The sequence below is a fragment of the Ambystoma mexicanum genome, chromosome 9 (genome assembly GCF_040938575.1).
Source record: "Ambystoma mexicanum isolate Mex_15411 chromosome 9, UKY_AmexF1_1, whole genome shotgun sequence".
Lineage (NCBI taxonomy): Eukaryota > Metazoa > Chordata > Amphibia > Caudata > Ambystomatidae > Ambystoma > Ambystoma mexicanum.
This window is the reverse complement of record NC_090931.1, coordinates 709,767,788-709,783,668: the sequence shown is the minus strand read 5'-3', so window position 1 is coordinate 709,783,668 and position 15,881 is coordinate 709,767,788. Positions and strand designations below refer to the sequence as shown.

Genomic DNA, 15,881 nt, shown 5'->3' with positions numbered 1-15,881 from the left:
CTGGGGGGTGGGGGTGCAGGGAGACATGAGTAGGGGCCTGGTGGAGGGTGCCCCTAGATGCTGGGGTGTGGGGGTGATGGGAGACATGAGTTGGACATGAGTGGGGGCCTGGTGGAGGCTGCCCATGGTGGCTGGGGGGTGGGGGTGGTGGGAGACATGAGTGGGGGCCTGGTGGAGGCTGCCCCTGCACTGTTGGGGGGTGGGGGTGGTGGGAGACATGAGTTGGACATGAGTGGGGGTCTGGTGGAGGGTGCCCTGCAATGCTGGGGGTGGGGGTGATGGGAGACATGAGTTGGACATGAGTGGGGGCCTGGTGGTGCTGCCCCTGCACTGCTGGGGGGTGGGGGTGATAGGGGCCATGAGTGGGGGCCTGGTGGAGGGTGCCCCTGGATGCTGGGGGGTGGGGGTGCAGGGGGACATGTGTGGGGGCCTGGTGGAGGGTGCCCTGCACTGCTGGGGGTGGGGTGGTGGGAGACATGAGTGGGGGCCTGGTGGAGGGTGCCCCTGGATACTGGGGGGTGGGAGTGCAGGGGGACATGAGTTGGACATGAGTGGGGGCCTGGTGGAGGGTGCCCTGCACTGCTGGGGGGTGGGGGTGATGGGAGACATGAGTGGGGGCCTGGTGGAGGGAGCCCTGCAATGCTGGGGGGTGGGGTGATGGGAGACATGAGTGGGGGCCCGGTGGAGGGTGCCCCTGGATGCTGGGGGTTGGGGGTGATGGGAGACATGAGTTGGACATGAGTGGGGGCCTGGTGGAGGGTGCCCTGCACTGCTGGGGGGTGGGGGTGATGGGAGACATGAGTGGGGGCCTGGTGGAGGGTGCCCCTGGATACTGGGGGGTGGGGGTGCAGGGGGCCATGAGTGGGGGCCTGGTGGAGGGTGCCCCTGGATGCTGGGGGGTGGGGGTGCAGGGGGACATGAGTGGGGGCCTGGTGGAGGGTGCCCCTGGATGCTGGGGGGTGGGGTGATGGGAGACATGAGTGGGGGCCTGGTGGAGGCTGCCCCTGGATGCTGGGGGGTGGGGGTGATGGGAGACATGAGTTGGACATGAGTGGGGGCCTGGTGGAGGGTGCCCCTGCAATGCTGGGGGGTGGGGGTGATGGGAGACATGAGTGGGGGCCTGGTGGAGGGTGCCCTGCACTGCTGGGGGGTGGGGGTGATGGGAGACATGAGTGGGGGCATGGTGGAGGGTGCCCCCGGATGCTGGGGGGTGGGGGTGCAGGGGGCCATGAGTGGGGGCCTGCTGGAGGGTGCCCCTGGATGCTGGGGGGTGGGGGTGCAGGGGGACATGAGTGGGGGCCTGGTGGAGGGTGCCCCTGGATGCTGGGGGGTGTGGGTGATAGGGGACATGAGTGGGGGCCTGGTGGAGGGTGCCCCTGGATGCTGGGGGGTGGGGGTGCAGGGGGACATGTGTGGGGGCCTGGTGGAGGGTGCCCTGCACTGCTGGGGGGTGGGGGTGGTGGGAGACATGAGTGGGGGCCTGGTGGAGGGTGCCCCTGGATGCTGGGGGGTGGGGGTGCAGGGGGACATGAGTTGGACATGAGTGGGGGCCTGGCAGAGGGTGCCCTGCACTGCTGGGGGGTGGGGGTGATGGGAGACATGAGTGGGGGCCTGGTGGAGGGTGCCCTGCAATGCTGGGGGGTGGGGGTGATGGGAGACATGAGTGGGGGCCTGGTGGAGGGTGCCCCTGGATGCTGGGGGGTGGGGGTGCAGGGGGCCATGAGTGGGGGCCTGGTGGAGGGTGCCCCTGGATGCTGGGGGGTGGGGGTGCAGGGGGACATGAGTGGGGGCCTGGTGGAGGGTGCCCCTGGATGCTGGGGGGTGGGGGTGCAGGGGTAGAAGAGTGGGGGCCTGGTGGAGGGTGCCCCTGGATGCTGGGGGGTGGGGGTGATGGGAGACATGAGTTGGACATGAGTGGGGGCCTGGTGGAGGCTGCCCCTGCACTGCTGGGGGGTGGGGGCGATAGGGGACATGAGTGGGGGCCTGGTGGAGGCTGCCCCCGGTGGCTGGGTGGTGGGGGTGGTGGGAGGCATGAGTGGGGGCCTGGTGGAGGCTGCCCCTGCACTGCTGGGGGGTGGGGGTGATAGGGGACATGAGTGGGGGCCTGGTGGTGCTGCCCCTGCACTGCTGAGGGGTGGGGGTGATAGGGGACTCGAGTGGGGGCCTGGTGGAGGGTGCCCCACAGTGCTGGGGGGTGGGGGTGCTGGGTGACATGAGCAGGTGTGCACGGTAGTCCCCTGTGGTGTCGGCTGCCTTCAGGGGCCGTGGAGGGTGTACAGGGAATACCTGGGAGCACACAGCCAAATCGCGTGTAGAATTTCCTGCGTACCCCTGAAATACACGTACCCAGCCAAATCGCGTGTGGAAATTCCCACACACGTACCCGGCCAAATCGCGTGTGGGACTTCCCGCGCACCCCTGAAATCCATGTACCCTGCCAAATTGCGTGTGAAACTTCCCGCGCACCCCTGAGATCCACGTACCCAGCCAAGTCGCGTGTGGAAATTCCCGCGCACGTACCCGGCCAAATTGCGTGTGGAACTTCCCGCGCACCCCTGTAATCCACGTACCCTGCCAAATTGCGTGTGAGACTTCCCGCGCACCCCTGAGATCCACATACCCAGCCAAATCGCGTGTGGAAATTCCCGCGCACGTACCCGGCCAAATTGCGTGTGGAACTTCCTGCGCACCCCTGAAATCCACGTACCCTGCCAAATCGCGTGTGAAACTTCCCGCGCACCCCTGAGATCCACGTACCCAGCCAAGTCGCGTGTGGAAATTCCCGCGCACGTACCCGGCCAAATCGCGTGTGGAACTTCCCGCGCACCCCTGAAATCCACGTACCCTGCCAAATCGCGTGTGAGACTTCCCGCGCACCCCTAAAATCCACGTACCCAGCCAAATCGCATGTGGAAATTCCCGCGCACGTACCCGGCCAAATCGCGTGTGGAACTTCCCGCACACCCCTGAAATCCACGTACCCTGCCAAATCGCGTGTGAAACTTCCCGCGCACCCCGGAATACACGCACACGTTATTTTTCAGTCAGCGGGTGTCCGTGTTTGTGGCTACCCCTTTGCACGTCATTTGTCCTGGAGGGCCACAGTATAGGACATTCATCATAGCTGTATATAGGTGCTATTTGTTGGCGCACCTTTTGGCGCACATTTATTACAGGCGCAGAGACGCTACCACCTGCTTTCTTGTGGCGGTCGTGTTTGTGCCTGTGCGCTGGTTTGACCGTGCAATTTTTTTGCCCTATTCGATTCCATGAATACGTGTTGTAGGCGAGCGTGTGGGCGTTCCGCGCACTTGCACCCTGTACTTCCCCCGTGACGCCCACATTTTGGCAAGTTGTTCCCCATTCCGAGTGTTACGCCCCGTGTTCCGCCTACTTTTGTTGTGTGCGCCGCGCTATGTGCGATTTTCGCTGTGGCCTGTGCGATTTTCGCTGTGACCTGGTGCACGCCGTTAGATGGCCTGTGCGCTAACGTGCGCCGCGCACTTTTTTAGCGCACATCCGATGGTTTTCTCGCGCGCGGCCTTCCATGAATCGATGTGCGCTGCTTTTCGTGCGATTTTCGCACTTGCACTGCGATTTTCGCTATTCCACTGCGAATCGCACATTTTTGGCCACTTGCGCCGCGCTAATTATTCCATGAATCGGCCTGTAAATCTGCTAAATGTTGTTATAGTTATCATTCACATCAAAAACACACTCTATTACAAACAATCACACATATAAAATTCATTTAACATTTACATTAAAAACACAGCTGAGTTTTTTGACTATTACTTTTCTTTAGTAAACCATACTGGCAATGTTGAACATTACCATCTTCCCTAAAATATAACAACATCCCATATATCCCACCATCTAAAATATGTATATATAAAATAGCTGCTAATCAAACATAATCATACAAAATCCTCATATTTACACACTATATAAAACAAAAAATGAACACAGTTCAAAACATCAACAATACAAACAATCACTATTACTCAATGCATTGAAAAATGAATAAATATTTGTGTTTTATCCCGTCATGAGGTATGGGAGGCAACACTACCCTGCAGACTCTGACTCTGGTTCTTAGGTATACAAAAAGGTACACAGAGCCAGGAAAACGTATGACCTTCTTTTATACTCTCAATTTACGTTCTGCCAATTCTTGCTCTTGCCCTCCTCTTCCTCCCTTCTCCCCTCATGCTGCCTGGTTCTCTTCTTATGCGAGTTTCTCTTTTAAGGACATCCAACCTTATTTTCATATACATCTCCCTCCACTTAGCACTGTTTGCTCTCATATTTCTTCAACCAATCTTTGAATTCTCTGAGGTTACCTCGTTGCTTGTCATTGCCTTCCATACATCACCCTTTTCTTTCAGTTCTTCTTCAGTCTGCAGTTCCTCTATCTCTCCTTCTTCTGGTTGCTCTGTTTCTTCTGTAGGTCGGTTGAATCTCTTGAAGAAGGACGCATTGAGCATGAGTTTTCTGATTTCGTCTTGTGCTGTAATCATGAGACCCTTCATGCATGTATTTGTTAGGGGTTCCTGGTAGTATATGTCATCTATCTTTTCTGTTGCTTCTGCTTTACTATTACTTCTACCAGTGTAAGTTCCTTTTTTGCCCCTCTCTCCTTGTCTTTGCATTCTTTTGCCTTGCGTTTCTTTTCTTTGTCTCTTTACTGGATTTCTTCATCTTCCTCACTCGTGTAGGGTTCGAGCTGTATTAGTCGTGTCCTTGGTTTGTATCTAAAGCTAAAAACTAAGTAGCCTAGAGCACACCTATTTGTTATTATAGTAAATGTTTTAAGATAATTAGTGGGGGGCGGGGGAGAATATCAACCCTGACAGTGGGTTGTAGCAAACTATGAGAGAAAAGCAGATTTCCACAAACTTGTGGAACACTCCCGTCCCCTGCACACACTAATGTTGCAATAGCAACCAGATACTCATGTGATTTCACGTATTAAAACTTTATAGCTTGGTGATCTAGTCACCAGTATATTTTGTCATCCCAGAGCAGGATTTGTTAGTAAAAAGAAACAATTCAACATGACAGTTATATGCACTTATAACTAAATAATTAAACTCCAGTCAAATCTTTCTTTGCGTGATTAGTAATTCAAATTGTAACTATTTCTTCATAGTCGAATTGAACCAATCCCTCAGAATTCAATTTATAGAACATAGGTAGACATTTGCACTTCGTACAATTTCATAGTCCAACTTTTTCTGTGGTGTATGATGTTCCAAAATTTTTTTAAAGTGCATTATCCTTTACGCATTTTGGGGAAAGTGTCTCCCCTTCTTCAGAAGGTGTCTACCAATGTTTATCTTTTGTCCGTATATCTACATGAAATCTTAAATAGAAAACAAATAGTGTCATATTAGTATTCTTAACAAAAAGTAATATCCACCTGTCATAACTGGATGGTAATTCCTCAATAATCACCTGTTTTTGCCTTTCACTTTTCTTAGTTTAGGACTCTAGTGCCAACTTGATTTATATTGTGATGTCATTCCTAAAAAGGGTAAGAAAGGGCCTCATTACGACCCTGGCGGTAATCCGCCGTCATTACCGCCATGGCGTAATGAACGTTAACGCCGTGGGACGATGGCGTAAAGTGCGCCATATTAGGACCCATCGCGCACGAGCATTACGCCATGGCGGTAATGTAAACAGCGCCATGGCGGTAATGCCCCCAAAACGGCACCTACCGGCATCGTATGCGGCGCAAGGTGCACCACCGCCACCGCCGTACATAGCGGTGACCGTAGTTAGCGGTCACCGCAATTAGCGGTGACCGTAGATAAGCGGAACCGGAAGTAGCGTCACCGCGGCGGAACGGGAAAGAGCACGGCGGCCATCTTTAAAAACACAATCCATTGCCATCCTCCGAAACCACTGGACATCCGAGCCTGAGACCCCGCCAATACCGGCTTCAACCTTCTACCTGCAGGAAGATGCCTAAAGTTTTGAAAAAAGCCTGTGACCGCCAGCGGCAAGACCGCTTCTCCAGAGAGGAGCTTACCATTCTAGCGGAGACCCTCCAGGAGAACGCTGCAGTGGTATTCTCCAACCAACTGACAAGACCGGCCATATCCAAGAAGAAGGCCATATGGGCACTGGCAGCTCAGCGGGTCAGTGCCGTGGGAACAACACCCCGCAATGTCAAACAGTGCCGCAAGCGGTGGGACGATCTCCGGCTCAGAGTCAGGAGCATACTATCAGCCAACATGAACCTGGCAATGGCAACTGGGGGAGGATCGGAGTCCCCTATAAAATTGCAGCCATGGGAGGAAATCTGTGCCTCCACAATCGGAATGCAGAGCATTGAAGGAGTAGGAGGAATGGAGAGAGGAGCCCCGACATCGGGCGATGCAGGTAGGTGGCTCAAATCAAGGCATGCAAATCTCACCTAAGTCCATTCATGTGAAGTACAATGTTGGCCCATAGTGTGAATGCAACACATCAGCAGGAGACTGCCCACAGATACATCCGATCTGCACCCTGTACACATGCAGCACGCACACCCTAACTGCAGGCACCCACATACCTCCATGCTACTTCCACACAAAAGGGAGACAACTGTTTTCCCCTGCATGAAATGTGCAACATGTACTAACTGATGAGATGCCAGTCGCCACAATGCCCGGCCAATGTCCGCAGACCCATCAATAACACTCTCCCTCCTCTGTCCCACCACAGGCTCAAATTCCGACCTTGAGGAAGAGGACACCACAGCCTCCACACCCACCAAGAGGGCCAGGCCAACTGTGCCAACGCCACAACCCTCCACCTCTGTCGTCCCGAGGAAAACACCACAGCAGGCAAAATCCATGCAAGGGAAACAGGACAGGGCACAGACAGCCACCCCAGCAGGCAGTACAGCAGCAGCAGCAGCAGCAGACATCACACCAATCATGCCCACAGAAGCCACAGCCTCTGCTGCAAGCAGCACAATTGGGGAGACTGCTGCCATTGCTGCCTCCTCCGATAGCGAAGCAGGGATCTTTGAGGAGAGTGATGTCAGAAGCCCCACAGGCCACCCTCATTCCCCCTACCTGTCCCTAAGCAGCCCGCATGCGGATGCCACACAGGGTCAGCCAGAGGATGACGATTGGCCAGCCACTCCATCCCCGCTGCAGGGGCAGATCAGCCCAATGGGAATACCACTGCCATTAGCCATGGGCCAGAATTCCAACCATTCTCTGGAGGCGATTGCCACCCGGCAGCAGCAACTTTCCTCGCTGCTCGAAGAACATGTTGCTGAATGTGGGGGGTCAAGTGCAGCAATGGAGAAATGTGCTGAGACTGTGAAGGCAGCTATAGAGTCGTCCACAAAGGACATCTGCGCGGAACTAGCTGCTGTGCGGCACGCCATCACTGACCTTGTGCAGACAATACGGGCCATGCGTCCAAATGAGCAGGCAGGATCCTCCTCGGTTGCCAGCTCGACACCGAGCAGCCCCATCCGCCGATCGGGGAGGAACCTCCGCAGCACAGGCAGGGGTGCCCCGGGGGCCAGTGGAGGGGGCTGCCAATAGTGGCCGGACAGTGTAGGAATCCTACTACTGACACTGCTGCACAGACCAACTCACACCTTTGTTGGGATTCCAGGGGGGGGGGTGGAGGGGGGAGTGGGTGTGTTGGGGTGTGCAGGGGGGTGGCGGGGTGGTGTGTTGGGGAGTTAAGGGGGGAGTTTGGGGGGGTGTGTGTGCAGGGGGGAGGTGGGAGGTGGGAGGGGGTGTGTTGGGGTGTGCAGGGGGGAGGTGGGAGGTGGGAGGGGGTGTGACACGACAGTTCATAGTTCAAATACACTTTTTTCGTTTCAAAAAAGGAAATGTGTGGACATTTTCATTGCGTATGTGTGCTTTATTGGTGTCCAGTCCTCAGTGTGCATGCCCCAGAGTCACACAGTGCCCCAAGTGCAGTCTCCATGCGATGAACACCAGCCGTGTGTGCTAGAAGCAGTGGTTGATGATACTTTGGCGCATGGCACGCCCCTCCTGTGCATCGCCTCCTCCATGTGGTGGCGCCCCTTCTGCACCCTCCTCATCCTCATCCTCATCGTCAGGTGGTTGCAGTTCTGCGTCAGGGGGCAGGGGCACATTCCGTCTGACGCACATATTGTGCAGCATGACACATGCCATGACGATCTTTGCCACCTTCTCATGGCCATACAGGAGTGCCCCACCAGACCTGCTGAGGCTTCGGAACCGTGCCTTCAGGAGGCCGAATGTCTGCTCTATGACCACACGAGTACGTGTATGTGCACGGTTGTAGTCCTCCTCGTGCTGGTTCTGCGGGTTCCGGACTGGCGTGAGGAGCCACCTCTTCAGGGGGTAGGCTGCATCACCTGTATGTAGGCGAGAATGTATGTGTCAGTCATGTTGTCTGATCAGGAACATGATGTCCCACCATGGCTGGCATGGAACTGTTACCTTGGCTCACTTCTACATGCACTAATTGATTCACACTATGCAACCAGTATATGCTCATTGCTGCCATGGCCTGTTTTGCATGCCATCACCCTATGTATGCAGAGGGGTTTTGTGCATTGTGAGAGGCCTTCCTCTGTATCCGTTCTCTGTGTTACTCACAGCCAGGTGGAGTATGCATCATCCCCCCCCCCCTTTCAGCCAGGTGGAGTATGCATCATCCCCCCCCCCCTTTCAGCCAGGTGGAGTATGCATCATCCCCCCCCCCTTTCAGCCAGGTGGAGTATGCATCACCCCCCCCCCCTTTCAGCCAGGTGGAGTATGCACTGGTACGTCATTCCCATGCCCACTTCCATGACATCGCACTCACCGAGTAGCCAGGATCTTGGGCCTGCATGTCGCTCCATGTAGCGTGGTATTGTGGAGTTCCTCAGGACCATGGAATCATGGGTTGATCCGGGGAATCGGGCACAACAATGTGTGATGATCTTGTTGGAGTCACAGACCATTTGCACGTTGACAGAGTGGAACTGTTTCCGGTTGCGGTACGGTACCTCCATGGCACGTGGAACCACCAATTCCACATGGGTGCAGTCGATGGCACCAATGCAACCGGGTATGCTGGCTAGTGCATGGAAACCCACTTTGGTGTTTGCAATCTCCTGGGCAGTCCGTGGTAATGAGATGTGGTCGTCTGTGTGCTTGAGGAGGGCATCGAGCACTTGGATGAGTGTTCGTGAGAATAATGGTTGTGAAATGCCATGCAGGTGCCCCACTGTGTGCTGGTAGGTGCCTGCGGCCAGGAAGTGGAGTACAGCCACTACCTTCAGTAGGGGGGGGATGGCGGTTGGACTTTCTATCATGCTGACGATGTCGTTGTGTGTCATGTCTACGATGGCGGTGATGGTGTCCCTGTCCAAACGGTACAGGGTGTGGATCTGCTCAGCAGTGAGGTTGTTTGGATTGGCTCGGATGCGTGGGATTGGGGGCTGCCTGCGTGGTGGCACTGGCTGTGCTGGTGGGGCTTGCTGGGCCTGCCTTGCCCTCCTTCTCCTCCTGCGTCTCCTCTGTGCTGCCTGTTGTTGTTGTTGTTGCTGTTGCTGTTGTAGTAGCACATGCATTGCTATCAGGTCCTCCAGCCCCAACATTGCTAGTCGTATTGGCATCATTGTGGAGTGTGACTGGGTGTGGGTAGGGGTGGGGTGTGCTCTTTTTATACTCCCCTGAGTCTGTATTGCCTTCACCTGTGCTGTTTCTGTGCACCTGTGGCAGCTGCATTCACTTGAATTGGCCCTTTACGGTTGGTTCGCGATGGCGTTATTTGCACCATGGCGGTAAGGTACTTAGCGGCCTCATTGATGGCGTTAGGTGCATGTCCGCTTGGGTCGGCATTTGCGTGCCTTTCCGCCATGGCGCTAAGTACGGTGTGGGCGGTCGCGTGCGCGCACCCTTAGCGCAGTTTGCGGCAGCGTTAACTACGATGCCGCTATTGGCATCGTAGTTAACGGTCACGGGTCATGATCGGACCTGGCGGAAAACGATGGCGGTAAGCATTTACCGCCATCGTTTTTCGCTTAGCGCCAGGGTCGTAATGAGGCCCATGTGTGTAAGTCTCAATGGTAAAAAAAAGGGGGTGCTTATGTAAAAAAAACACTCAACCAAATAAGTCACTCAATGGTTTAGATAGAAAGTAAATATCCATACTTACCTGAAATATCGCTTAAATGTAGCCAAATCAAGATATATAGTTTGAATTCAGTAGTGTAGGTGGCTATAAATGGTCTTTCCTCCTGTGAATAGCCATCAAGGCGCTTTTACAAGTGGATCTAAACCTGTGAAATAAAAAAAATCCTATATTGCTATTCTTGTATAATTCAAATTAAATTTCAAAACTTACCACCAAGGCTGCATTTATTTATATGCAGGGATCACAGTGTGGTACCCTATTTAGATAAACAAATCTTACCATGTTTGCATGGTTTTGTCCTAATCTGAAGTCCCTTGGAACACTCTGAATCTCATATGATGTATCGTATGGGCTTTCAAAAAAATCTACAATATATGTAAGAATTTCTAAGGACATCTATTCCGGGTCACGTTGTTGTATTAGATAATTCTCAATTGTATGTACTTATTCAGCTCAATCGAGGTTACTACATTGAAATAAGGTAGCAACAGGCTTACCTGCACTAGTAATCTCCTAACGTGATGAATAAGCCTTCAATTGTGGGAACAAACTCCTCTTAAGGCGATACCTGCAATTATAATTAAATATTCAGCCTTCTATGTTTCTCAATCGGGAGTACATTCTAGCTGTACTAGTTTCCATATGGATACAAAGATCCATTCTATCTCAAAAAGTTGGGGCATACCTGAGCGAGGACCCTCATCTACAGGTTATCTCGAATGATGTTCGAAAACGGCGTGGCAAAGATGGCCGCCGTTATAATTGCGTGGCGTGATGATGTCATCGCATAGGAACACGATGACGTCAATTTGTTTACTTTTTGGTAAGTAACGAACTTGGGGGCTTGTAAAATGTTCTTTAGTGAACATCTCTACCCAATAGGGTGTATAGAACAGGAACTGTATCTAATATAATAAGGAATATCAAATTCCTTCAACGCCCCAGTTTATTTGGGGACTACTCAGTCCAATCCTCATCTGGTGATTGATGAAGAAGTCCAGTTATGCTCACAATCTGGAATATGTAAAGACACTCTACATGTACAAAAAATATTCACACATTGTTCACAGTCTGTTGTTTACAGATATACTTGACACATAATAAAAAAATGTAAAAACATTTTTTTACACGTTGTTGTGACAAATCAACTTTTCTCCCATAATATATTTGCCCAGTCTAGGCATGTCTATGAACCATATGTTCATTATCGCTGATATTTTGAAAGCATATTTCTGTTACACAAATTTAATAATGTGTGTGCCATCATCCACTTGCGTGTTATCGTATCAAATTCAACATGGTTAAAATGACAAATAAAGTACCCCAGTATTGGGCATTTGGGAATTGGTTTATTGATCGTATTGGATACTAGATTTACATATGTTAAACAGAAATCTTATAGGAAAGAACCCAGGTTGTACTCTTCACCACCACCATTTGGAGCAAAGCTGTGCAATTTCTTGATCCAATATATAGGGTAATTCATAGAAATTCGCACAAAAGTGGCGCACGCGGCTGGCGCACAGCGTGCCCGTGCGAAAGTCTGCGCCAGCCGCGTGCGCTAAAATCGATTTCCACGCACAGCGTATTCATGGATTTTCGCATCCAAAACCAGCTGTGGCGCAGCGTGGCGCAGCGACCCTGCAGCAGCGCCAGTTACGCCCTCAAGAACGCCCTCGCGCAAGGAAAAGCCTTCAAAATTCCCAAATAATCGCAAAGGGCTGCGCTAACCCTGGACTAGTTCACAGGGCTGGCAAACAGCAAACGCCAAGTGGGGAACGTGTATTTCAGTGGTTCGCAGGAAGTTCCACACGCGATTGTCCTGTGTACGTGTGCATCAGAGGTGCGTGGGAAGTAACACACGCAAAAGCAGCAGGGTACGTGTATTTCAGGGGTGCGCAGGAAGTATCACACGCAAAAGCAGCAGGGTACGTGTATTTCAGGGGTGCGCAGGAAGTATCACACGCAAAAGCAGCAGGGTACGTGTATCTCAGGGGTGCGCGGGAAGTATCACATGCGATTCCATCAGGGTACGTGTATTCCAGGGGTGCGCGGGAAGTATCACACGCAAAAACAGCAGGGTACGTGTATTTCAGGGGTGCGCGGGAAGTATCACACGCAAAAGCAGCAGGGTACGTGTATCTCAGGGGTGCGCGGGAAGTATCACACGCGATTCCATCAGGGTACGTGTATTCCAGGGGTGCGCAGGAAGTCTCACACGCAAAAACAGCAGGGTACGTGTATTCCAGGGGTGCACGGGAAGTATCACACGCAAAAGCAGCAGGGTATGTGTATTTCAGGGGTGTGCAGGAAGTATCACACGCAAAATCAGCAGGGTACGTGTATTTCAGGGGTGCGCAGGAAGTTTCACACGCGATTGCATCAGGGTACGTGTATTACAGGGGTGCGCGGGGAGCACCACACGTGAATTGCACGTGTGGGTCCTCCCAGGTGTTCCCTCTACACCCTCCACGGCCCCTGCAGGTGGCCCACACAACAGGGGCCTACCCTGCACATGTCCTGCAGGCACCCCATCCACCATGGCCATGCCCCCAGCCAACCCACATGTCACCTTGCACTACTGCCCACCAACGCATGTCCCCCTGCACCCCCAGCCACCAGGGGCAGCCTCCACCAGGCCCCCACCCATGTCTCCCATCACCCCCATCCCCCTGCCACCAGGGGCAGCCTCCACCAGGCCCCCACTCATGTCTCCCATCACCCCCACCCCCCAGCCACCAGGGGCAGCCTCCACCAGGCCCCCACTCATGTCCAACTCATGTCTCCCTGCGCCCCTACCCCCCAGCCACCAGGGGCAGCCTCCACCAGGCCCCCACCCATGCATCCCATCACCCTCACCCCCCAGCCACCAGGGGCAGTCTCCACCAGGCCCCCACTCATGTCTCCCCTCACCCCACCACCCAGCCACCAGGGGCAGCCTCCACCAGGCCCCCACTCATGTCTCCCATCACCCCCACCCCCCAGCCACCAGGGGCAGCCTCCACCAGGCCCCCACCCATGTCTCCCACCACCCCCAACCCCCAGCAGTGCAGGGGCAGCCTCCAACATGCCCCCAATCATGTCTCCCTGCACCCCCACCCCCCAGCAGTGCAGGGGCAGCCTCAACCAGGCCCCCACTCATGTCTCCCATCACCCCCAACCCCAGCCACTAGGGGCAGGCTCCACCAGGCCCCCACCCATGTCTCCCACCACCCCCACCCCCCAGCCACCAGGGGCAGTCTCCACCAGGCCCCCACTCATATCCAACTCATGTCTCCCTGCACCCCCACGCCCCCAGCCACCAGGGGCAGCCTCCACCAGGCCCCCACCCATGTCTCCCATCACCCCACCCCCCAGCCACCAGGGGCAGCCTCCACCAGGCCCCCACTCATATCTCCCCTCACCCCACCCCCCAGCCACCAGGGGCAGCCTCCACCAGGCCCCCACTCATGTCTCCCATCACCCCCACCCCCCAGCCACCAGGGGCAGCCTCCACCAGGCCCCCACCCATGTCTCCCACCATCCCTAGCCCAAAGCAGTGCAGGGGCAGCCTCCACCAGGCCCCCATTCATGTCTCCCACCACCCCCACCCCCCAGCAGTGCAGGGACAGCCTCCACCAGGCCCCCACTCATGTCTCCCTGCACCCCCACCCCCCATCCACCAGGGGCAGCCTCCACCAGGCCCCCACTCATGGCTCCCATCACCCCCACCCCCCAGCCACCAGGGGGCAGGCTCCACCAGGCCCCCACCCATGTCTCCCACCACGCCCCCTCCCCAGCAGTGCAGGGGCAGACTCCACCAGGCCCCCACTCATGTCTCCCACCACCCCCACCCCCCAGCAGTGCAGGGGCAGCCTCCACCAGGCCCCCACTCATGTCTCCCACCACCCCCACCCCCCAGCAGTGCAGGGGCAGCCTCCACCAGGCCCCCACCCATGTCTCCCACCACCCCCACCCCCCAGCCACCAGGGGCAGCCTCCACCAGGCCCCCACCCATGTCTACCACCACCCCCAAACCCCAGCAGTGCAGGGGCAGCCTCCACCATGCCCCCACTCATGTCCCCCTGCACCCTCACCCCCAGCAGTGCAGGGGCAGCCTCCACCAGGCCCCCAATCATGTCTCCCTGCACCCCCACCCCCCAGCAGTGCAGGGGCAGCCTCTACCAGGCCCCCACTCATGTCCCCCTGCACCCCCACCCCAGAAGTGCAGGGGCAGCCTCCACCATGCCCCCAATCATGTCTCCCTGCACTCCCACCCCCCAGCAGTGCAGGGGCAGCCTCCACCAGGCCCCCACCCATGTCCCCCTGCACCCCCACCCCCCAGCCACCAGGGGCAGCTTCCACCAGGCCCCCACCCATGTCTCCCATCACCCCCACCCCCCAGCAGTGCAGGGTCAGCATCCACCAGGCCCCCACTCATGTCTACCACCACCCCCACCCCCCAGCAGTGCAGGGGCAGCCTCCACCAGGCCCCCACCCATGTCTACCACCACCCCCACCCCCAGCCACCAGGGGCAGCCTCCACCAGGCCCCCACTCATGTCTCCCTGCACCCCCACCCCCCAGCCACCAGGGGCAGCCTCCACCAGGCCCCCACTCATGTCTCCCATCACCCCCACCCCCCAGCCACCAGGGGCAGGCTCCACCAGGCCCCCACCCATGTCTCCCACCACCCCCACCCCCCAGCAGTGCAGGGGCAGCCTCCACCAGGCCCCCACTCATGTCTCCCACCACCCCCACCCCCCAGCCACCAGGGGCAGCCTCCACCAGGCCCCCACTCATTTCTCCCACCACCCCCACCCCCCAGCCACCAGGGGGCAGGCTCCACCAGGCCCCCACCCATGTCTCCCACCACCCCCACTCCCCAGCAGTGCAGGGGCAGCCTCCACCAGGCCCCCACTCATGTATCCCACCACCCCCACCCCCCAGCAGTGCAGGGGCAGCCTCCACCAGGCCCCCACTCATGTCTCCCACCACCCCCACCCCCCAGCAGTGCAGGGGCAGCCTCCACCAGGCCCCCACTCATGTCTCCCACCACCCCCACCCCCCAGCCACCAGGGGCAGCCTCCACCAGGCGCCCACCCATGTCTACCACCACCCCCAAACCCCAGCAGTGCAGGGGCAGCCTCCACCATGCCCCCACTCATGTCCCCCTGCACCCTCACCCCCAGCAGTGCAGGGGCAGCCTCCACCAGGCCCCCAATCATGTCTCCCTGCACCCCCACCCCCCAGCAGTGCAGGGGCAGCCTCAACCAGGCCCCCACTCATGTCCCCCTGCACCCCACCCCCAGAAGTGCAGGGGCAGCCTCCACCATGCCCCCAATCATGTCTCCCTGCACTCCCACCCCCCAGCAGTGCAGAGACAGCCTCCACCAGGCCCCCACCCATGTCCCCCTGCACCCCCACCCCCCAGCCACCAGGGGCAGCCTCCACCAGGCCCCCACTCATGTCTCCCACCACCCCCACCCCCCAGCCACCAGGGGCAGCCTCCACCAGGCCCCCACCCATGTCTACCACCACCCCCAAACCCCAGCAGTGCAGGGGCAGCCTCCACCATGCCCCCACTCATGTCCCCCTGCACCATCACCCCCAGCAGTGCAGGGGCAGCCTCCACCAGGCCCCCAATCATGTCTCCCTGCACCCCCACCCCCCAGCAGTGCAGGGGCAGCCTCAACCAGGCCCCCACTCATGTCCCCCTGCACCCCACCCCCAGAAGTGCAGGGGCAGCCTCCACCATGCCCCCAATCA

At 56.7% G+C, this 15,881-nt stretch overlaps 1 protein-coding gene across 1 annotated transcript in view; it reads left to right on the top strand.

Moving 5' to 3' along the window:
• Positions 1-6,242: 6,242 nt before the first annotated feature.
• Positions 6,243-15,881, top strand: part of LOC138487391 (uncharacterized) — a 30,040-nt gene continuing 20,401 nt past the window's right edge. Inside the window, exons 1-2 of the mRNA XM_069613961.1 lie at positions 6,243-6,390; positions 6,715-7,506. Coding sequence (XP_069470062.1) covers positions 6,243-6,390; positions 6,715-7,506 — 940 coding nt within the window. The remainder of the gene's footprint in view (positions 6,391-6,714; positions 7,507-15,881) is intronic.